Genomic DNA, 19,766 nt, shown 5'->3' with positions numbered 1-19,766 from the left:
TATATATATATTTTACAATTATTTAAAGACTGTAATATTATAATTGTTGGGCACATTATTTTGGTTTTAAGGATTATAAATATCCAACCCATTCCTAGAGAATGAAGAATGAATGATGCCATGGTCCAAGGGAGCGCTAAGGAGGCCAGGCTGATTGGTGAATTAATTTTTTTTTTCTTTATTTCTTAATGTGCCACAACGCGTTTCGATATGTAAAATATCTTCATCAGGTGGATGATCCATCGCAGTAATTTCACACAAGTCCAGTAGTAAACCAAGTAGGGCCGGCTACCTTAGGAGGGTGCATTCGGGTCCCGCACCCAGGTTAATGAACAGGTATCCCTTCCTCCTACACTTTGTGTTTGTCTTTCCTTCTGGACGCCTTCGCATGGAACGGAGAAGTCCACTCCCGGTTCTGTATGTGTTTGGAGCTGTGGCCTGCCAAAGCTGACCCTTGGGATGTCAGTGGGTTCTGACGGATACCCTATCCCCCGCGTTGGGCTTCCGTTTCACTCTATCTTGGCAGTTAATGGGACAAAGTCTGGAACCTTGTCCCCAGCTGGTTAATTGGAGAGGGGCTTGCAACCTTCCTCTCCCTAGGGTCCAGGCACCCTGACTTTGCACGGCCTCCAGACCTGATTCCTGCTGTCGGCACCGGCGGGCTACAACCCTGCCCCGGTCCACTTCAGGTCTCCCGCAACTGGATCTCCATCGCCTGTGGCCCTGTTCACTGTCTGCCACCTAGCCGGGTAGACCCAGGGTTACTACCCCGGACTACACTGCTGTCAGCTCTCCACACTTCAACTGTCTAAACTCTTCTACTGTTTTCCCGCCTCTGACACCTCAGGACCCCTAGGTGGGCATTCTCATCTGCTTGATCTCGCCCACTGGTGTGCCCTTATTATCATGAGGGGGTGGCTAGGGTTTAATGGCTGTGTGTTATGCCTGAGTGTGGGTTTCTGATGGTAATAAGGAGGATGTACACTTTTTTGACTACCTGGTTTTGCCAGGGCATCACATATGTATAGAATCTCCCTGATAGAGCCAGTATAGCACTGGCTTTAGGTTACATAGTAAAATCCTGGTGATTGGTGCGCTTTAAAGGAAAGAAGTATGAGCAAAAACTAAACTTCAGCCCCAATTATAATACAGGATAGTGTCCCGATGCTGTTCCATCTGCACAACATATGTTTTAATAGGATTTGTCTAGAGGCATGACTGTCCTTTTAAAATGTCATAAGTCGTTTAAAGGATGACTAACCAGACTGCGGATAATTACACAGCAGTGACATTTATTAGTTTATAATATACTGAAGGATTCATGCACCGGTTAGATGACATATAAAACCCGGTGTTTGTCAGATGTTGGTTTAATAAGGTAGATTTTGTTTCGAAAAATTTACAATTTGCAAACAAAGAGCTAAAAGTAAACTGTGAAGCGGGCTTTACACGCTGCGACATCGCCCGAGCGATCTCATTGGGGTCACGGAATTTGTGACGCACATCCGGTCGCTTTAGCGATGTCTTTGCGTGTGACACCGCAAAAACGTTCAAAATCGCTCATCGGTGACATGGGGTCCATTCTCAAATATCGCTGCTGATCGGTGTACAAAGTAGTTCGTCGCTCCTGCGGCAGCACACATCGCTATGTGTGACACCGCAGGAATGAGGAACCTCACCTTACCTGCAGCCGCCGGCAATGAGGAAGGAAGGAGGTGGGCAGGATGTTACGTCCCGCTCATCTCCGCCCCTCCGCTTCTATTGGTCGGCGGTTCAGTGAGGCTGCTGTGACGTCGCTGTGACACTGAATGAACTGCCCCCTTAGAAAGGAGGCGGTTCGCTGGTCACAGCGACGTTGCTAGGCAGGTAAGTAGTGTGACGGGTCCGCGCGATGTTGTGCGCCACGGGCAGAGATTTGACCGTGTCGCACAACCGATGGGGGCGGGTACGCATGCTAGCGATATCGGTCATGATATCGCAGCGTGTAAAGCGGCCTTAAGGCTCCAGACAACAGACTTAGGAAAGAAAGATCTTGCTGCCCTGATCCCCCACAAGTTAAAGCTTCTGGGGCACATTCTAGTCTATGTCAAGTTATTATTCTAATTCCCACACTGAGCTCTCCACTCTTTTGGTGGGCATTTATTCATCAGCATTTTGCTAGCACTATAGTTCTTCATTCATTTCTTTAAAATGCATTATTCATTGAAATGCATCTCTGAGTTCAGTTATGTCATTAGGAAGATTGGCAGACAGGAGAGCAAGAGCAGAGAGAGGGACAGAGCCGCCACCACTTCCGGTACTCCGTCTCGGCATCTCTGCTGCTGGTGACAGATTCTACTTTACAACAGGCAGTGCACAAGAATTTAAAAGGAATGGGAAAAGGCTAAAGGCCACTTTACAGTCGCTGCCGATCGCACCTGCCCCCGTTGTTTGTGCGTCACGGGCAAATCGCTGCCAGTGGCGCACAATATCGTTAGTCCCCATCACACGGACTTACCTGCCTAGCGACGTCGCTGTGGCCGGCGAACCGCCTCCTTTCTAAGGGGGTGCTTCGTGTGGCATCACAGCGACGTCACACGGCAGCCGTCCAATAGAAGCGGAGGGGCGGAGAGCAGCCAAAAGAATGTGATGCCCACCTCGTTGCCGGAGGATGCAGGTAAGGTGTTGTTTCTCGTTCCTGGGGTGTCATACGTAGCGATGTGTGCTGCCTCAGGAACGACAAACAACCTGCATCCAGCACCATCAACGATATTTAGGATTAGAACCACGTGTCAACGATCAACGATAAGGTGAGTATTTTTGATCGTTAGCGGTTATTCGTACGTTTCACATGCAACGACGTCGCTAACGAGGTCGGATGTGCGTCACGAATTCCGTGACCCTAACGACATCTCGTTAGCGATGTCGTTGCGTGTAAAGTGGAATTTAGTGTTTGACACTTTGAAGTTAATTTTTGGGGTAAGACAAGATCGTTTTTAAACAATTAGATTTGCAGATTGTCTATTGAGCAAATTAACAAATTAGATCAAGTTGTCTGAAAACAAATTGATCATCTGATAGCGATGTACTGTAATTAATAATGCATAGTTTGGGTATTCTAAACTGGTGAGTTTCCAGATCCTAAATTAAAATTGCCCCGTTTAGACTTGGATTTTAGAAAAGGTCAAATGGCTGTGCTGTACTGTAATAACAAAAAAGCACAAAGGAATTTTGTAATTTTTTTTTTTAGTTAAAATTACTATAGTTTTCTGTCTGCTACTCCTATGCAGACCTATTTGTCTCCATGGTCACAGACTGCCATGGGAAAGAGTTGAAAACCAGGAGTATGTGTGCCTATACTACTAGCCTTCAGATTAGGGATGCTATGCTGTCCCTCATCCCAGAGGTACGCTTGATGGTGGCGAGGTATGGACCACCAATATAGTATTGATTTAATACTTCCTCTCTCCGAGCACAGGGGAGGGCCAGGACAAGAAAAATGAACCCCACAAAAACCAACAGACAGGGGAAAACCAAAGCTCAAACTCACTGCATGCACACATGGGAAGAAGACAATAAATGTTCTGGGAGAAACAAAGTACAGCGAGGAAATAAACAAATGACAAGGATATTTCCAATGCACACCCAACAGCTTACAACTGTTCACCAATAACTGGATCACCACACAGAAGGACTAGTATCGCTGGAGCAAAAGCAAGAGCTATAATCGGCATGTGAGGCTAAGTTCTACATTTTTTTTTTAGCTCCAATAAGAAAAGTAGAGTTGGTATCCCAATGTTATATTAAAAAGTATTAATTTTATTAAATATATAACACATCGAACATAAATCATTAATCTTCTGGGGGCTATGGTGCAGCACATATGGGAGTGATCAACTGAATACACAATTATAGTATAGAGAGGGCATAGAGCCAAAATAGCAAAACACGGTATATTGTGAATATAACAGTTACAGAAATAAAATAGTGTCATTTAAATAATTTTCCCATCAAGAAGCACAAGCCTAGGCATATGTGCATAACACAGATCTGAGTGCTGAGTAGTTACAAAATAATGTCATATTATAGTTCAAGCATAAAAGGCCTGCTTACCCATGCTCCTTCTGTAAATCTGCTGGCCACGGGTTCCGACGCACGTTTCAATTGGGTAATCAGCTGATCACAGGCCCTGACGCGTGTTTCACGTGGGCTTCCTCGGGGGGCTTTATATGGCAGAGGCGGCTGTGATGGGACATCAGCAACCTGTGACCACAGCAGCAATTCACCCGATAGCAGGAATTAACTCCTGCCATACTGATGACCAGTGAGCACTAAATAGTCGATGCCCGACTCTGGCTGAGCAACTAAGAAGCATCAGGTTGCCTGCCAGACTCTGCAGTGTGAATAAAGTCTAAAGTTGCCATGACACCTAGTGAGTGATGAGCAGAACACCGTATGTCACAGACTACAAACAAGTCCTGTGAAGTCTGATTATTCCACCATAGACTCCTTTATCCAGTAAAGCTTTCTAACCTACATATAGTAGAGTAAGAAATAGGTAACAGATAACTAGCAGTTTGACTTCATGTTTAAAATAAAATTAAGGCAAAAGAGCTCTTCTCTGGCTCTTCATGCTACACCATTAACATAGCACCATTGCACGCCTACAGCAAACGATTGGTAAAATATGTCCATTCATATACTTTGTATTAGAGGAGCCATGCTAGTGTAAAGCTAGCTGATGCACTATACAAAAAGCACAATACATAAAATATGTTATCACATAAATTGGGATCTCCTTTTTAGATAACCCCTAAAAGCATCCATTGATGATAAGGTGACTGAGAAGTGTTCCTTTGCTGGAACCATCAGTGACTATCTTTAAGGCCCCCTTCACACGTCCGTGAAACACGTGCGTGTTTGGTCCGTTTCCGTATATGCCGGAGACACGGCCAAACGTGCACCAATGTTAATCTATGATTGTGGTCACACGTCCGTTATTTCATTATGTCCGTGTGTGCGTGTCCGTGATCCGTATGTGTGTGCGTTTGGCACGGATGCATGTCCGTTATCTGCACGGAGCACGCACACGTGGACACAATGAAAGTCTATGGGTATGTGCACACACGTTAGTAAACACGTATGCATATACCTATAGTCCGTGTCCGTTTGGTGTTTTTATTTCTAGTGATGTCGGCTATTCTTTCTATTTCTGTGTATGTCGGTCAATCTCCCTGAGTCCGTCGGTCAGTCTCTCTGTCTCTCTGTCGGTCTCTCTGTCTGTCTGTCCCTCTCTCACAGTCTGTCGGTCAGTTTCCCCCCCTCTCTCATACTTACCGTTCCCCGATCTCCGGCGCAGCGCTGCACGGCATTCACACTGCTGCGGCGGCTTTTACTATTTTGAAAAAGCCGGCCGCCCATTAAACAATCTCGTATTCCCTGCTTTCCCCGCCCACCGGCGCCTATGATTGGTTACAGTGAGACACGCCCCCACGCTGAGTGACAGGTGTCACACTGCACCCAATCACAGCAGCCGGTGGGCGTGTCTATACTGTGCAGTAAAATAAATAAATAAATAATTAAAAAAAAACGGCGTGCGGTCCCCCCCAATTTTAATGCCAGCCAGATAAAGCCATACGGCTGAAGGCTGGTATTCTCAGGATGGGGAGCTCCACGTTATGGGGAGCCCCCCACCCTAACAATATCAGTCAGCAGCCGCCCAGAATTGCCGCATACATTATATGCGACAGTTCTGGGGCTGTACCCGGCTCTTCCCGATTTGCCCTGGTGCGTTGGCAAATCGGGGTAATAAGGAGTTATTGGCAGCCCATAGCTGCCAATAAGTCCTAGATTAATCATGTCAGGCGTCTATGAGACACCTTCCATGATTAATCTGTAAGTTACAGTAAAAAAACACACACACCCGAAAAAATCCTTTATTTGAAATAAAAAACACACACAAATTCCCTCATTACCAATTTATTAACCCCGACAAACCCTCCATGTCCGGCGTACTCCACGGACCTCCAGCGTCGCGTCCAGCTCTGCTGCATGGAGGTGACAGGAGCAGCAGAAGACACCGCCGCTCCGGTCACCTCCACACAGCTAATGAGATGAGTAGCGCGATCAGCTGCTGTCACTGAGGTTACCCGCGGCCACCGCTGGATCCAGCGGTGGCCGCGAGTTACCTGACTGACAGCAGCTGATCGCGCTACTCACCTCATTTGCTGTGTGGAGGTGACCGGAGCGGCGGTGTCTTCTGCTGCTCCTGTCACCTCCATGCAGCAGAGCTGGACGCGACGCTGGAGGTCCGTGGAGTACGCCGGACATGGAGGGTTTGTCGGGGTTAATAAATTGGTAATGAGGGAATTTGTGTGTGTTTTTTATTTCAAATAAAGGATTTTTTCGGGTGTGTGTGTTTTTTTACTGTAACTTACAGATTAATCATGGAAGGTGTCTCATAGACGCCTGACATGATTAATCTAGGACTTATTGGCAGCTATGGGCTGCCAATAACTCCTTATTACCCCGATTTGCCAACGCACCAGGGCAAATCGGGAAGAGCCGGGTACAGCCCCAGAACTGTCGCATATAATGTATGCGGCAATTCTGGGCGGCTGCTGACTGATATTGTTAGGGTGGGGGGCTCCCCATAACGTGGAGCTCCCCATCCTGAGAATACCAGCCTTCAGCCGTATGGCTTTATCTGGCTGGCATTAAAATTGGGGGGGACCGCACGCCGTTTTTTTTTAATTATTTATTTATTTATTTTACTGCACAGTATAGACACGCCCACCGGCTGCTGTGATTGGGTGCAGTGTGACACCTGTCACTCAGCGTGGGGGCGTGTCTCACTGTAACCAATCATAGGCGCCGGTGGGCGGGGAAAGCAGGGAATACGAGATTGTTTAATGGGCGGCCGGCTTTTTCAAAATAGTAAAAGCCGCCGCAGCAGTGTGACTGCCGTGCAGGGCCGCGCCGGGGATCGAGGAACGGTGAGTATGAGAGAGGGGGGGAAACTTCAGTCAATCGGGGGATTAGCGGTCACCGGTGAATCCTTCACAGGTGACCGCTAATCAGTACTCGACACAGACAGAGCCGCGGTATGAGGATGAAGTCGGGTGAAGTTCACCCGAGTTCATTCTCATCGCGCAACTCTGTCTGCTGTCAGCCGACATTTATAAACGACATTGTGCATCACACACACGGACATTACACACGGACATTACACGTACACATACACGTTAATTCCACACGCACACACGGACGTTCTGCACACAAACACGGCTAGCATACGCAATTCACACAGGTGCCACACGGACCATAAAAACGGACACAAAAACGGGACACGGACCCGAAAAACGGCCCGTAACACACGTGCGTGTTTTTCACGGACGTGTGAAGGGGGCCTAATATGTAGGGAAACTGAAAAATAAGGGTCCGGTTCATTGTTGCTTTTTTACATTTTTATACATATATATATATATATATATATATATATATATATACACACACACACACACATATATCTAAAAATATTCTTTTATTATTTTTTTTTGTTTTTACATTTATTTTACATTTATTTGCTATTATAGCATTTATTGCTATTATAGCGTTAAAAAGTCCTGAAGTAATTTTATGCACAACTTTTTACAGCACATTTGCTACATTTTAGCTGAACACATAGATTTTTTACTGTAAAAGCGAGCAAAACGTTAGACAAAAATAGCATTTTTTGTATTTTGTGCAAACTGAAAGAAACAAGTGCACCATTTTGAAGAATTTGGAAGAAAAAATGGCAATGAATATCACATGACAAAAAAATAAACTTTATTTAAAAAAAAACTTGACTGAATCAGACCAAATTGTTCAAATTTTACAACGCTACAACAGGACAAATCACGTACTACACAACTTCCTTTCAATTAGATGAATTGCTTATATAAATGGGCAGCTCCTCCTGAGCAAGAGACACCCTTTGTAATGTCACTTCCATCCAGCTAGAGATGAGGAGGATACGTAACAAAGGACCTGTCATGCAAGATATGGGGAAGTACCAAGTTCACGGTGAAAGAGAGGAGAAACCCTGTGTCCAGGGAAAGGGAAAATGGTGACCCCTGACCAAACCTACTACTGGTCTTTGAGCTCACTCACCACCCTAGATAGGGTCCGCACTTATGTGCCAAGCTGGATACCTGACCCTAGGTATCCCTAGTGCTGGACCCTAAATAGGGAACGAATGGGATGAGCTCTTTGTCAACCCCACTAAACAACTATAGAAGACACAAAGGGGACACACAGGGGGAAAAGCCTGAACTACTTATCATTAGATGACCCAGAACTTCAGCAAAGTTTTCAGCAATGATACCACAGAAGAGTACAAGTCACCTGATTGCAACCTTGCCTTGAAGGGACTGAAAAATATCACCAGCACCAGTCCAAGTAAGGAAGGGATATTTAAACACCAAGGGAATACTGGTAATCAACAGCTGGGTGGAAGTCGAGTTTCTACTGGGTCCAAAAGAGAGATGAATCCAGCAGGAAAGCAACATATGCCAATGAATACTGACAACAGGAACAATGGAAAGTCAGGAAGCATTCTGCGCAGCCAGACAATGTGACCTTCTATTGCCAGAAACCATATGACTGTCGTGACACACCCGTGACATGAACTCTGCCTTGCTATTGAAATCTAGTTGACAATGCATTTTGGAGGATTAATAGTTTTGCTTCTTAGAGGAGCGATGTGACCTTCTATGGCCAGAAACCACATGGCTGTCTGTCACCCGTGACACACCCGTGAGAGGAACATTCTGTATAAAAGGGGTTGTCCTGCTAAGTTATCACCTATCCCTGACATAGCTGATCAGTGGGTGCCACACTCCTGGTACTTGCACCAATCAGAGAAATGGGCACTTTTAACCACGGCTCCAAAGTGGCACAGCTGTCGGTTGCCCAAACACCACTCCAATTCTCTAAAGCCTGCTTTACACTTATCAATTTGTCGGGCGATCACATTTGCGATCGCACACGCCCCCATCGTTTGTGCGGCACATGCAGTTTGTTGCCCGTGTCGCACAAAGTCATAAACCCCGTCACACGTACTTACCTCCCGAACGACCTCGTTGTGGGCGGCGAACATCCACTTCCTGAAGGGGGAGGGACGTTCGACGTCACAGCGACAGCCAATAGTAGCGGAGGGGTGGAGATGAGCGGGACGTAAACATCCCGCTCACCTCCTTCTTTCCGCATTGCCGGCAGGACGCAGGTAAGCTGCAGTTCATCGTTTCCGGGGTGTCACACAGAGTGATGTGTGCTGCCTCGGGAACGATGAACAACCGGTGCACAAAAGGACATTCAATTTTTAGAAAATGAGCGACGTGTCAACGAGCAACGATAAGGTGAGTATTTTTGCACGTTCACCGTCGCTCGTAGCTGTCACACGCTACGATATGTCAAACGATGCCGGATGTGCGTCACTTATGACGTGACCCCGACGACATATCGTAAGAAATATCGTAGCGAGTAACGGGGCCTTAAGGGGCTACCTAATAAAACAGAGCACAACACTTAGCTGCCTCATAGGGAATGAATGGATCGCAGGTCACTGTATTCTAAAGGGGATAAAAGTGTCTTGTTCTGTCTATCAATGTGAACGCCAGCACTTGGACACCCACCAATCAACAGCAAGATAGGTGGTAACCTTATTTTTTTAACTGGACAACCCTTTTAATGTCTAATATGTGTCTTTATAAGCTAGATAGCCTTCTCAATATCCATGAAATCATCTATTAGGTAAATCCCTTTTGTTGATAACCTTGCTTTTAGTGACTATGATGCAACAGTACTTGCTTCGTGGTATGACGTCCAGCCCCGTAAGAGCACCATCACTCCGAAAACGTAAATATACAAGAGTAAACATATGTGACTTGTTCCTCTTGTGCCAAAATGTTTTCATACTAAAAGGTTGTTGCAACACGATAAATCATAAGCACAAAAGCACGGCAGGACACGTCTGCTCTCCTCCGCTTCAATCTGTTTATCTACTACTTTATGCAGAATTTCCATTTCCCCACTACACAACTGGGACAGTAGTTCCATTAAATCCCTGAGATAAGCAAACTGCTCCCTATTATTTATAGACGGCCATTTGCAGCAAATAAGCGGACCGGCGCTAACTGCAATGAGCAGTCCACATGATGAATATTCGTGGCTTCACTAATAACCATTGGTGCAATCCATCTTCTATTAGTCGACCTCTAGTTTACCATTGTTGATAAAAGCTGCCCCGGGGGCTGATTATTATTTAGGTGAGATATTAATCATAAAACTGATTAACTAAAGGCTATTATGTTGGAAGGAATATTTTATCCTACCTTTCCCTATTGAAATTTTATCATCTTCACCTTAATAGGGATGGAATGAAATGTGAAGCATTAATAAGTATTATGAATCTAGTGGGTTCTCATGGGATGGCACATCGGAAAAATAGATAAGTTGGGATGTTAAAGAGGAATGGACCAGAGAGTTTGTTGAATGAGAAAAGAAGCTCGGCATCAATATTTCATTACATAATATATAGGCGAGAAGGTCTAGGCGAGGGGCTATAAGTAAGATCATTGACCGGTTTATCGTTGGTTATTTATCATTTTACTATAACTAAGCCTTTGTGTTTAGCTTTGTATGTTTAGGCATTTTGGAACCTGAAGACCCATCTCTTCCAACAAGCCTACAACCGACAATAACCCTCAGTTCGATACACCACTGCGCAATCAGCTCAGTCCTCACCTATTGTACCCTCACCCATTCCCTGTAGACTGTGAGCTCTCGCGGGCAGGGTCCTCTCTCCTCCTATACAAGTCTGTTTTGTACTGTTAATTATTGTATCAACTTTTAGTTTTACGTATATTTTGTCATTTTGCTAGGAGATACACTGTACTACTCTACAAGTTTACAAACGTTTTCCAAAGTTCTGGTGATCCACCAACATCCTCTTCTGCAATTATCACAAAATGGAACCTTTTTTGGCTTAGACTTCTTGACAAAAAACACTCAGAAGAACACATATGTTGAGAAGCCAAAAATATGTGTCATGGATGGAGAAACTTGGCACTCAAGATGAACGTGAATAGTGTTTTCTATTGTGAAGAACTTGTAGGACCAGCACAAGCACAGACGTTTTGGTCAAAAGACTTTCATCAGTGTGTGTGCAGGGTGTCCTCAGAATGTATAGTAATGTGACTCGCGGCATAGCTGGGTATGACTGGGCATTGCCACATAAACAGAGGTGGACATCACGTCATACCCAGCTACACCACTTGCCACATTACTATACGTTCTGAGGACCCTTTGCATGCACACTGATGAAGGTCTTTTGACCGAAACGTCTGTGCTTGTGCTGGTCCTACAAGTTCTTCACAATAAAAACCACTATTCACATTGATCTTGAGGGCCAAGTTTCTCCATCCATGACATATAGTCTTCACTTCTTAACGTATGTGTTCTTCTGAGTGCTTTTGTCAAGAAGTCTAACCCAGAAAAGGTTCCATTTTAGGGTTAGGGTTAGGGTCCTACAAGTTCTTCAGAATAAAAACCACTATTCACTTTGATCTTGAGTGCCAAGTTTCTACATCTACTTGAGACGGTTTTGGACCCTACTTGTGCACCACCCCAGAAGTGCCGTTTGTATCAACTCTATATGTCATTAATGACTATTCTCAGGCTGGACCTTGATGGCTTTTCCCTGCCTCAATTCCTTTGACTGATTTGCATCTCCTTATTCACACACATAGAGAGACAAATTGTCAGTCTAGGGGAGAAGAAGCCACTAGTGACCTACCATGGACTAGTCAGCCACGATGTGTTAACCCCTGATTCAAAGCCAGTCTTGATAAGGGGGCATTTTGTAGTCAAAGGCATCTAATTCAATATGAGGCACATGCTTCTTATTGAATTTGGCTCATCTGAAAAGTGGCATGCGCTTCTACAGTACGTTTCTCAACACAAATCTTACTCCATTTGGGGAGTGCAGTGAGATTTCTGGCATAAAATATAACACATACATCAAGAATTAGTCAAGCCAAAGTATCACGCCACATATCCAGCCCCAGCTCTACCCAATTTGGCACAGCTGGGCAAAAGTGTCACGAAATCGGCAAAAGTCACAACCTCATTGCGCAACTTCGATTTGTACCCCCAAAATTTTGACTTATCAAAATGTTATACACCAGATGTCAAGTGAAAACCCTTTGATAAATCGGGCTCATAGCTCCAACATGCTTTTTCAAAGTATATTCTCCTTGAAATACTGAATACTGTCTCATTCCTCCTGTGCATCTTGGGCGCAGTGGGTGACTGATTGTTGTACTAAAGATTCCAGGTGTGCTGAGCTGTCAGTATGCTAATTGACAGCTCATTTGTCCAATCTAGTGCAGGGGCTGAGCATTTGATGTATTTAGTGACAGCTCAGCTATCCAATCTGAAACTAGGAGGTTCTGGATTTTCTAGGTGTGCCCTGTTTGGTGGGATTGCCCAGTTATTTAGCTGAGCAGTCGATCCCAGAACACTATGGGGAGATAAGGTATGCACACCAGTGACTATGTAAGGGGAATACATGAAATAGCAGAAACTGCTGTGTGAATACTGACTTGAAAAATCCAATAGCTATATGTAAGAGTGAAAATGGGAAAAATGGAATCTGCATTACTGCCATGAACATATGAATCAATAGAAATTTAGCTACTGAATTGATCAATGCAATAGAGCCCCAACACTACGCCAAAGTATTTCTCTACGTTGGGGTCCCTAGCTTGTGTGTGTCCTCTCATGCAGTTAAAAAACCTACCGTGTATGGGAAGCTGAGACCCAGGCTATTTATGCGTATGATATGGATTGGCAATAGGTGTGGTTGGGGAGGGTTCACAAACGAAAAAATACTAACAAATAGGAATAACGTTTGGAACACCATTCTAAGTCCGAACTGGGTGCAAAAACCTAAAAAAACATCACTATGGGGAGATAAGGTATGCACACCAGTGACTATGCAAGGGGAATACATGAAATAGCAGAAACTGCTGTGTGAATACTGACTTGAAAAATCCAATAGCTATATGCAAGAGTGAATATGTGAAAAATGGAATCTGCATTACTGCCATGAACATATGAATAGTTACACAGTTTCTGCTATTTCATGTATTCCCCTTACATAGTCACTGGTGTGCATACCTTATCTCCCCATAGTGATGTTTTTTTAGGTTTTTGCACCCAGTTCGGACTTAGAATGGTGTTCCAAACGTTATTCCTATTTGATCTCAGAACACTGTCAGCCTTAGGAGTACTTTGCACGCTGCGACATCGCTAGCCGATGATAGCGAAGCCGAGCGCGATAGTCCCCGCCCCCGTCGCACATGCGATATCTTGTGATAGCTGCCGTAGCGAGCATTATCGCTACGGCAGCTTCACACGCACTTACCTGCCCTGCGACGTCGCTCTGGCCGGCGACCCGCCTCCTTCATAAGGGGGCGGGTCGTGCGGCGTCACAGCGACATCATACGGCAGGCGGCCAATAGAAGCGGAGGGGCGGAGATGAGCGGGACGTAAACATCCCACCCACCTGCTTCCTTCCACATAGCCGGTGGAGGCAGGTAAGGAGAAGTTCCTCACTCCTGCAGCTTCACACACAGCGATGTGTGCTGCTGCAGGGACGAGGAACAACATCGTACCTGTCGCTGCAGCGAAATTATGAAAATGACCAAACTACACATATCACCGATTTACGACGCTTTGCGATCGTTTATCGGCGCATCTAGGCTTTACACGTTGCGACGTTGTTACTAGCGCCGGATGTGCGTCACTTTCGATTTGACCCCGACGACATCGCAGTAGCGATGTCGCAGCATGCACAGTACCCCTTAGTCTCCTGCTCAGTTGTGCTAGTTGTCCTCTTGTTTTTGTGCTCTGGGAATTAATATTTTGCTGCCTAACCATTGACTTTCTTTGACCCTCCTTTTCCTTGTCCCTCTGCTCTGATCTGCTACCCTCCAGGTATTCCGACTCTGGATTATGGCCTGAGTACACCTTTGCCTATCCTCTTAGGCGGGCTTTGCACACTACGACATCGCAGGTGCGATGTCGGTGGGGTCAAATTGAAAATGACGTACTTCCGGCATCGCATGCGACATCATAGTGTGTAAAGGCTCGATGATACGATTAACGAGCGCAAAAGCGTCGTAATCGTATCATCGGTGCAGCATCGGCGTAATCCATGATTACGCTGACGCGACGGTCCGATGTTGTTCCTCGCTCCTGCGGCAGCACACATCGCTGTGTGTGTGAAGTCGCAGGAGCGAGGAACCTCTCCTACCGGCGTCACCGCGGCTTCCGTAGGATATGCGGAAGGAAGGAGGTGGGCGGGATGTTTACATCCTGCTCATCTCCGCCCCTCCGCTCCTATTGGCCGCCTGCCGTGTGACGTCGCAGTGACGCCGTACGACCCGCCCCCTTAATAAGGAGGCGGGTCGCCGGCCAGAGCAACGGTCGCAGGACAGATGAGTCCATGTGAAGCTGCCGTAGCGATAATGTTCTCTACGGCAGTTATCACAAGGATATCACCGCTGCGACGGGGGCGGGGACTATCGCGCTCTGCATCGCAGCATCGGCCTGCGATGTTGCAGCGTGGAAAGTGCCCCGTAGTCTTGATCTCTTGGTATCTGACCACAGAACATTTGACTATCCTGCCGTGTAGTGAATAGCGTTAGAGTTTCAGAGGAAGAAAACATTCACGGCTGCGAAAATGAAGCCAACACCTTATTCATGATGCCTGAGTCCCTTTAAACTGCACCCCAGAAGAGTGATCACTGAGTAAATAAAGCTAGATCTAATGAAATGGTGAATGGACTCTTTAATTGAATAGAATAGAATTTCTGTAGGACATTATTCTCATTTAGTAGCTACCGTAAAACATGTAATTGTAAATCAGTGGGACAATTTGGTCTTGTGTATTATAAAACTTTCATCAAGGGATGACAGATTAGACAAAAGGAGTACAAAACGTACTATTCCATGTTTCAGTCTAACACTATTTGATAAAGCGGGCTAAAGACTTCAGATAGCTGTTAACTCAATGGTCATTTGCAGCTATTTCCCCTGACTTCTCCCCTCTACATACTGTACGTGTGCTCGGTACTGCCAAGAATGATGTGTTCTCAAAGGGATGAGGAAGACGCTGCCGATAGCTTCCGATGGCGCTAGCTTCTTATCCCCACTGTAAAAAAAGATTGACAAATCTTTCTGTTCCCCAATATCTGTTGTCAGTGAGAGTTTGGAGGCCTCTATGTACATAAAAGGGTTATCAAAGAGGTGTATCTATAGCAAATACAGGGGTTGATGTTGCAGTGAGACCTGGAGTCTAGGGGGGATACCCATATACGAAGACCAATACTATTTAAGAATTATTATAGTTGAGATCGCTGTCTGAGATTTTGCATTGGGAACCTACAAGCTTCAAGATATGATATTAGGTCATCCTATAAAATCTTAAAGTGACTCTGTCAGCAGGTTTTTTAGATATAATCTGAAGACAGTATGTTGCAAGAATTAAAACAGAACATTCAGCCCTGTGAATTTTATCTCAGTCTGTTTTTGTTTACCTGCAATATTAGTATAAGCCTTTTATCTTTATCATTAGTGGGTCTCAGCAGCTCTAGTCCAACTCCGCACCTTCTGTGATTAGCAGCTTCTGTCTTTTGAAATATACACTAAAAGCCTGGTGTGGGCGGAGACAGCTCCCAGAGCTCTGCTACATGCAAAATCTTAAATCTTTCACTGTGTCAGATTTCCCGCAGCCACTAATCTAAGTGATACATCGTTGAACTCAGGATCTCTTTGCCTACGTCATGCTGCTCTTAGATGAGGAAGCAAAAACCTGCTGACAGATTCCCTTTAAGCTACAAAAGCTGTATGGATCTATACCACATATGTGCTGTCTCAATGGAGGAGTTGTACAGTATAAGTATCTATAACACGTTTCTGATCACACAACTGCTACCTATGGCTGTGTTGATAGGCTAAGTCTCCCTAATACTGTGGATACTGCTGGTTGACGCTAGCATATATCAGTATAACTTTTATATAGTTGGTACTTGTTGTTTCTTCTTCCTATACTTCTGTGTTTTACAGCAGAAGACTGGTTATTAGTGTAATTAACCCACTGCTGGGAGCCATGGGTGTTCCTATTGAAAACCAGACCAGTTGGCCAGTTGCCAGTTATAGGTTATACTTATTGTGGTTTGCTCCTACTGCACTGCTGTGACTTTTTATTCCTGTCCTTGACCCCAGGTTTTGATTAGCAAGCTGAATATCTCTAGATTTTGTTCCTCCTGGGTCTGATTCAAATTTCTGACTATTCCCTGCCAGTCTGCTCCCCCGGGCAAAAGCCATTCCATGGTCTCAAGGCAGGGGGCTTGCATAAGTCTAGATTCCTATATGGTGGTTCAAGGCTGAAGGCCAGGGTTTTCCTAGAGCTTCCTAGACAGAATGGCTTGCCCAAATCCTGTCCATGAAAGTCCTATTAAAAGCTGTCAACCTGTCACTGACTCAACGAAAACCTTTTTATATCTATGCAAAAAACAAGACTTAAAATGGCCATGTGCATAACCCTATTAGCAAACTAGAATAGGTCATGGTGCCCCCCTCCATCAATAGACCTAAAAGGGAATCCGTAAGAAGGTATTTGCTATGTAATATGAAGACAGCCTGTGGTAGGGGTTAAAAGACAGGTTTCAGCGATATATCTCTTATCAAACTCTCTGCTTTTGTTTATATGCAATGATTGCTTTAGCACCAGGAGCTTATCATTGCTGTACTAGGTCATCTAATCTGACACTACCTCCTCTTGTGATTAGCAGCTCACTGTCTACAGACATTGTATATAGAGAGCCTGGTGTGGGCGGGGTTAGGATTCTCAGCTCTGCTGCTTTGCTAAATCCAAAAACAGATTGTGTCAGAATGGCTGCAGCCAGTAATCTAAGTGATACATCATTGGATTCAGGATCTCTTTGCCTACAAGAGATGACATAGCAAAAAACCTGCTGACAGGTTCCCTCTAAAGGAGTCCTCCCGTCAGTAATTGAGGGAAGATTCTTACTCAACAGGGCCCTCTAGTCGCATAACTATGAATAATTTAACACTACCTGAAAATAATTGGGGCTTTCGCACCGATATCTGAAGCAGTGAGCCATAGGGGCTGTGTTTTTAGAACAGGTTGGATGTTTTTCATGTATTCTTGGTGTGAATCTGGCTTTAGCACATAGTATAAGGGGGTAGGATGGTGATCACATAAAATGAGTCTTGTGAAATCTCTACTGCATAACTGATAATATTGTAGGATTCAGAATATCAAAGGAAGGCCGTGAGGCTCGCCCTCTCGCATCGCTCCCGCAGACACATCGCACTCTATTAATTTTGCTTTCAACTGTTCGCAGGTAATAGTTTCAATATTTTTTTTTCCTTGCTCTTTAATCACTTCTCTTATTTCCAAGTGTCAGCTCGCATTTTGCATCGAGTGCTTATGGTAGCAGACGTTTAATTGCTTTAGGGCCTTGCTCCGTCCTTTGATTTGCCTATCGTATTATTGCCAGATGTGCGTCTTCTCTTTTTTTTTTTCCTTGCCTCTCTCTAACTGAGACCTGTCTCGTGTCTCAACAGGCTGAGCTTTAATGAAGGAACGTCAAAACTGCTAACAGTCACACAAACAGGGACTCCAGACCCTAGTGACCAAGGATGGCGTCGCCATGGAAACTATATCTGCTGCTGTCAGTCATTGCGGGGTGTCTTTCAGGTAAACACAAGGGCTGTAAACTTTCTTTTAAAGTGCTGAATAAAATATACTATTTCTTTTTTTTCTTGCAGATGATTGGTATATGTGTACAGTATATTTAAATATATTTTATATAAACTTACATATATTTATATATTATATATATATATATATATATATATTCATATATATATTTTTATATATATATATATATATATATATATATATATATATATATATATATATATATATATATTTTTATATATATATATATATATATATATATATATATATATATATATAGATATATATATAATCACCATGGAATTAATGGTGCTCTATAGATAATATATATATATAGATTATATATATATATATATATATATATATATATATATATATATATAATATATATATATATATATATATATATATATATATATATATAATATATATATATATATATATATATATATATATACTGTATGTTTGCAGTATGGTGGGAGGGTTGAGATTTAAAGGGGTTATACAGAATTAAAGGGTTACGTTTTTTTAATTTGAGTTCAGAACTAGACAATATACAGAGGAACCTTGGATTACAAGCATAATTGGTTCCAGGAATGTGCTCTTAAACCAAGTTACTCTTATATCAAAACGAATTTTCCCATAGGAAATAATTGAAATGCAGACAATTCGTTCCACAACCCAAAAATATTTACTATATTTATACAAACTAATTACAGTAATACAATATAATGTACTGCATTCATATAAAATTATTACAGTCACTAATACTAAGTACTGTGCAGGAAAAAACATATAAAACAAATTAAACTGCACATTAGCTTACAATAGAATTGTTGGTGTGTAGGACGTACAGTATAAGCAATGGGCTGCACTGGTTATCAATAAGAAAGTACAATGCTATATCCACAAATGGAAATTGATAGCCATGCTATATAGTATATACTGTACTGTACAATAGTATACATTGTATACATTGTACTTTCTGTACATATGTACAGAAAGTTACCTCCAGAGCGGCTCAGAGCACGGTGAAAGGACGGACCCGGAAGTGTGCACGGTGAGTATTTGCTCTTATTGCAAATCATTGCTCTTAAACCAAGTTACAAATTTGTAAAAAGCTTTGCTTGTCTTGCAAAACGCTCTCAAACCAAGTTACTCTTAATCCAAGGTTCCACTGTATATGAAAATAAGAAGCTTTGTAATATATCTTAACTTACTCTCCACCTGGACTGAGGTTTCATTCTCAATAGTCTCATTTCACGGTTATTCCTGTCTTCAGTGTTACATTACTAAGATAAGATATGACAGTTGGTGCTTATAAGATTGTATGGAGGGGGTGGAACTTATTCTGCTGCAAGTTCTCCTGAAACGGCAGTTACACTTTAAGCAAACATGGATGCTTTTACTCAGTAACAGTTCCACATATGCCCATTTATTTTGTTTTTTATTGCAATTTAATTCTATTTGGGCTAATCTGTACTACTACATAAGACCTGTGGAAAAGGGTGGCGTTGTTTTTGAGTCTTTTTAGAGTCCTAAAATTAAGAAACTTATTCCCTACCTGGACTGAGGTTTCATTCTCAATATTCTCAATTCACGGTAATATCTGTCTACAGTGTTACATTACTAAGATAGGATATGACAGTTGGTGCTTATGTTATTAACTATTAATATCTATTTTCCTTCTGTAGGGTATTTGCTCATATGTTTTAATCTTTTAATGGTTTTATCTGTTAGTGGCCACAGTGTGAATGTGCACCTTAGGCTGGTTTCAGATGTCCGTGTTTAATCAAGTACAAGCCACACGCATGGTTAAGGTCATGCGTGTGTCTCGCGTGTGACATCCGTGTTTGTATACGTGTTACACGTACTGGAGATAACACGGGTCTTTGAAATAAAACGATTTTCTATATTCACTTGTATCCAGCGTTGTTTTCTTCGGCTC

General features: G+C 43.5%; 1 protein-coding gene across 2 annotated transcripts in view; it reads left to right on the top strand.

Moving 5' to 3' along the window:
* The window catches only part of CNTN5 (contactin 5), a 2,293,676-nt gene that overhangs the window by 1,083,760 nt on the left and 1,190,150 nt on the right, over positions 1 to 19,766 (top strand). For both annotated transcript variants that reach the window (XM_075337481.1, XM_075337482.1), the window contains one exon: positions 17,683 to 17,815. In XM_075337481.1, the coding sequence (XP_075193596.1) occupies positions 17,758 to 17,815 (58 nt within the window). In that variant the 5' untranslated portion in view covers positions 17,683 to 17,757. The remainder of the gene's footprint in view (positions 1 to 17,682; positions 17,816 to 19,766) is intronic.

Source organism: Anomaloglossus baeobatrachus, chromosome 2, assembly GCF_048569485.1.
Source record: "Anomaloglossus baeobatrachus isolate aAnoBae1 chromosome 2, aAnoBae1.hap1, whole genome shotgun sequence".
Taxonomy (NCBI): domain Eukaryota; kingdom Metazoa; phylum Chordata; class Amphibia; order Anura; family Aromobatidae; genus Anomaloglossus; species Anomaloglossus baeobatrachus.
The sequence above is the reverse complement of the archived record's forward strand: the minus strand, read 5'-3'. Positions and strand labels throughout refer to the sequence as shown.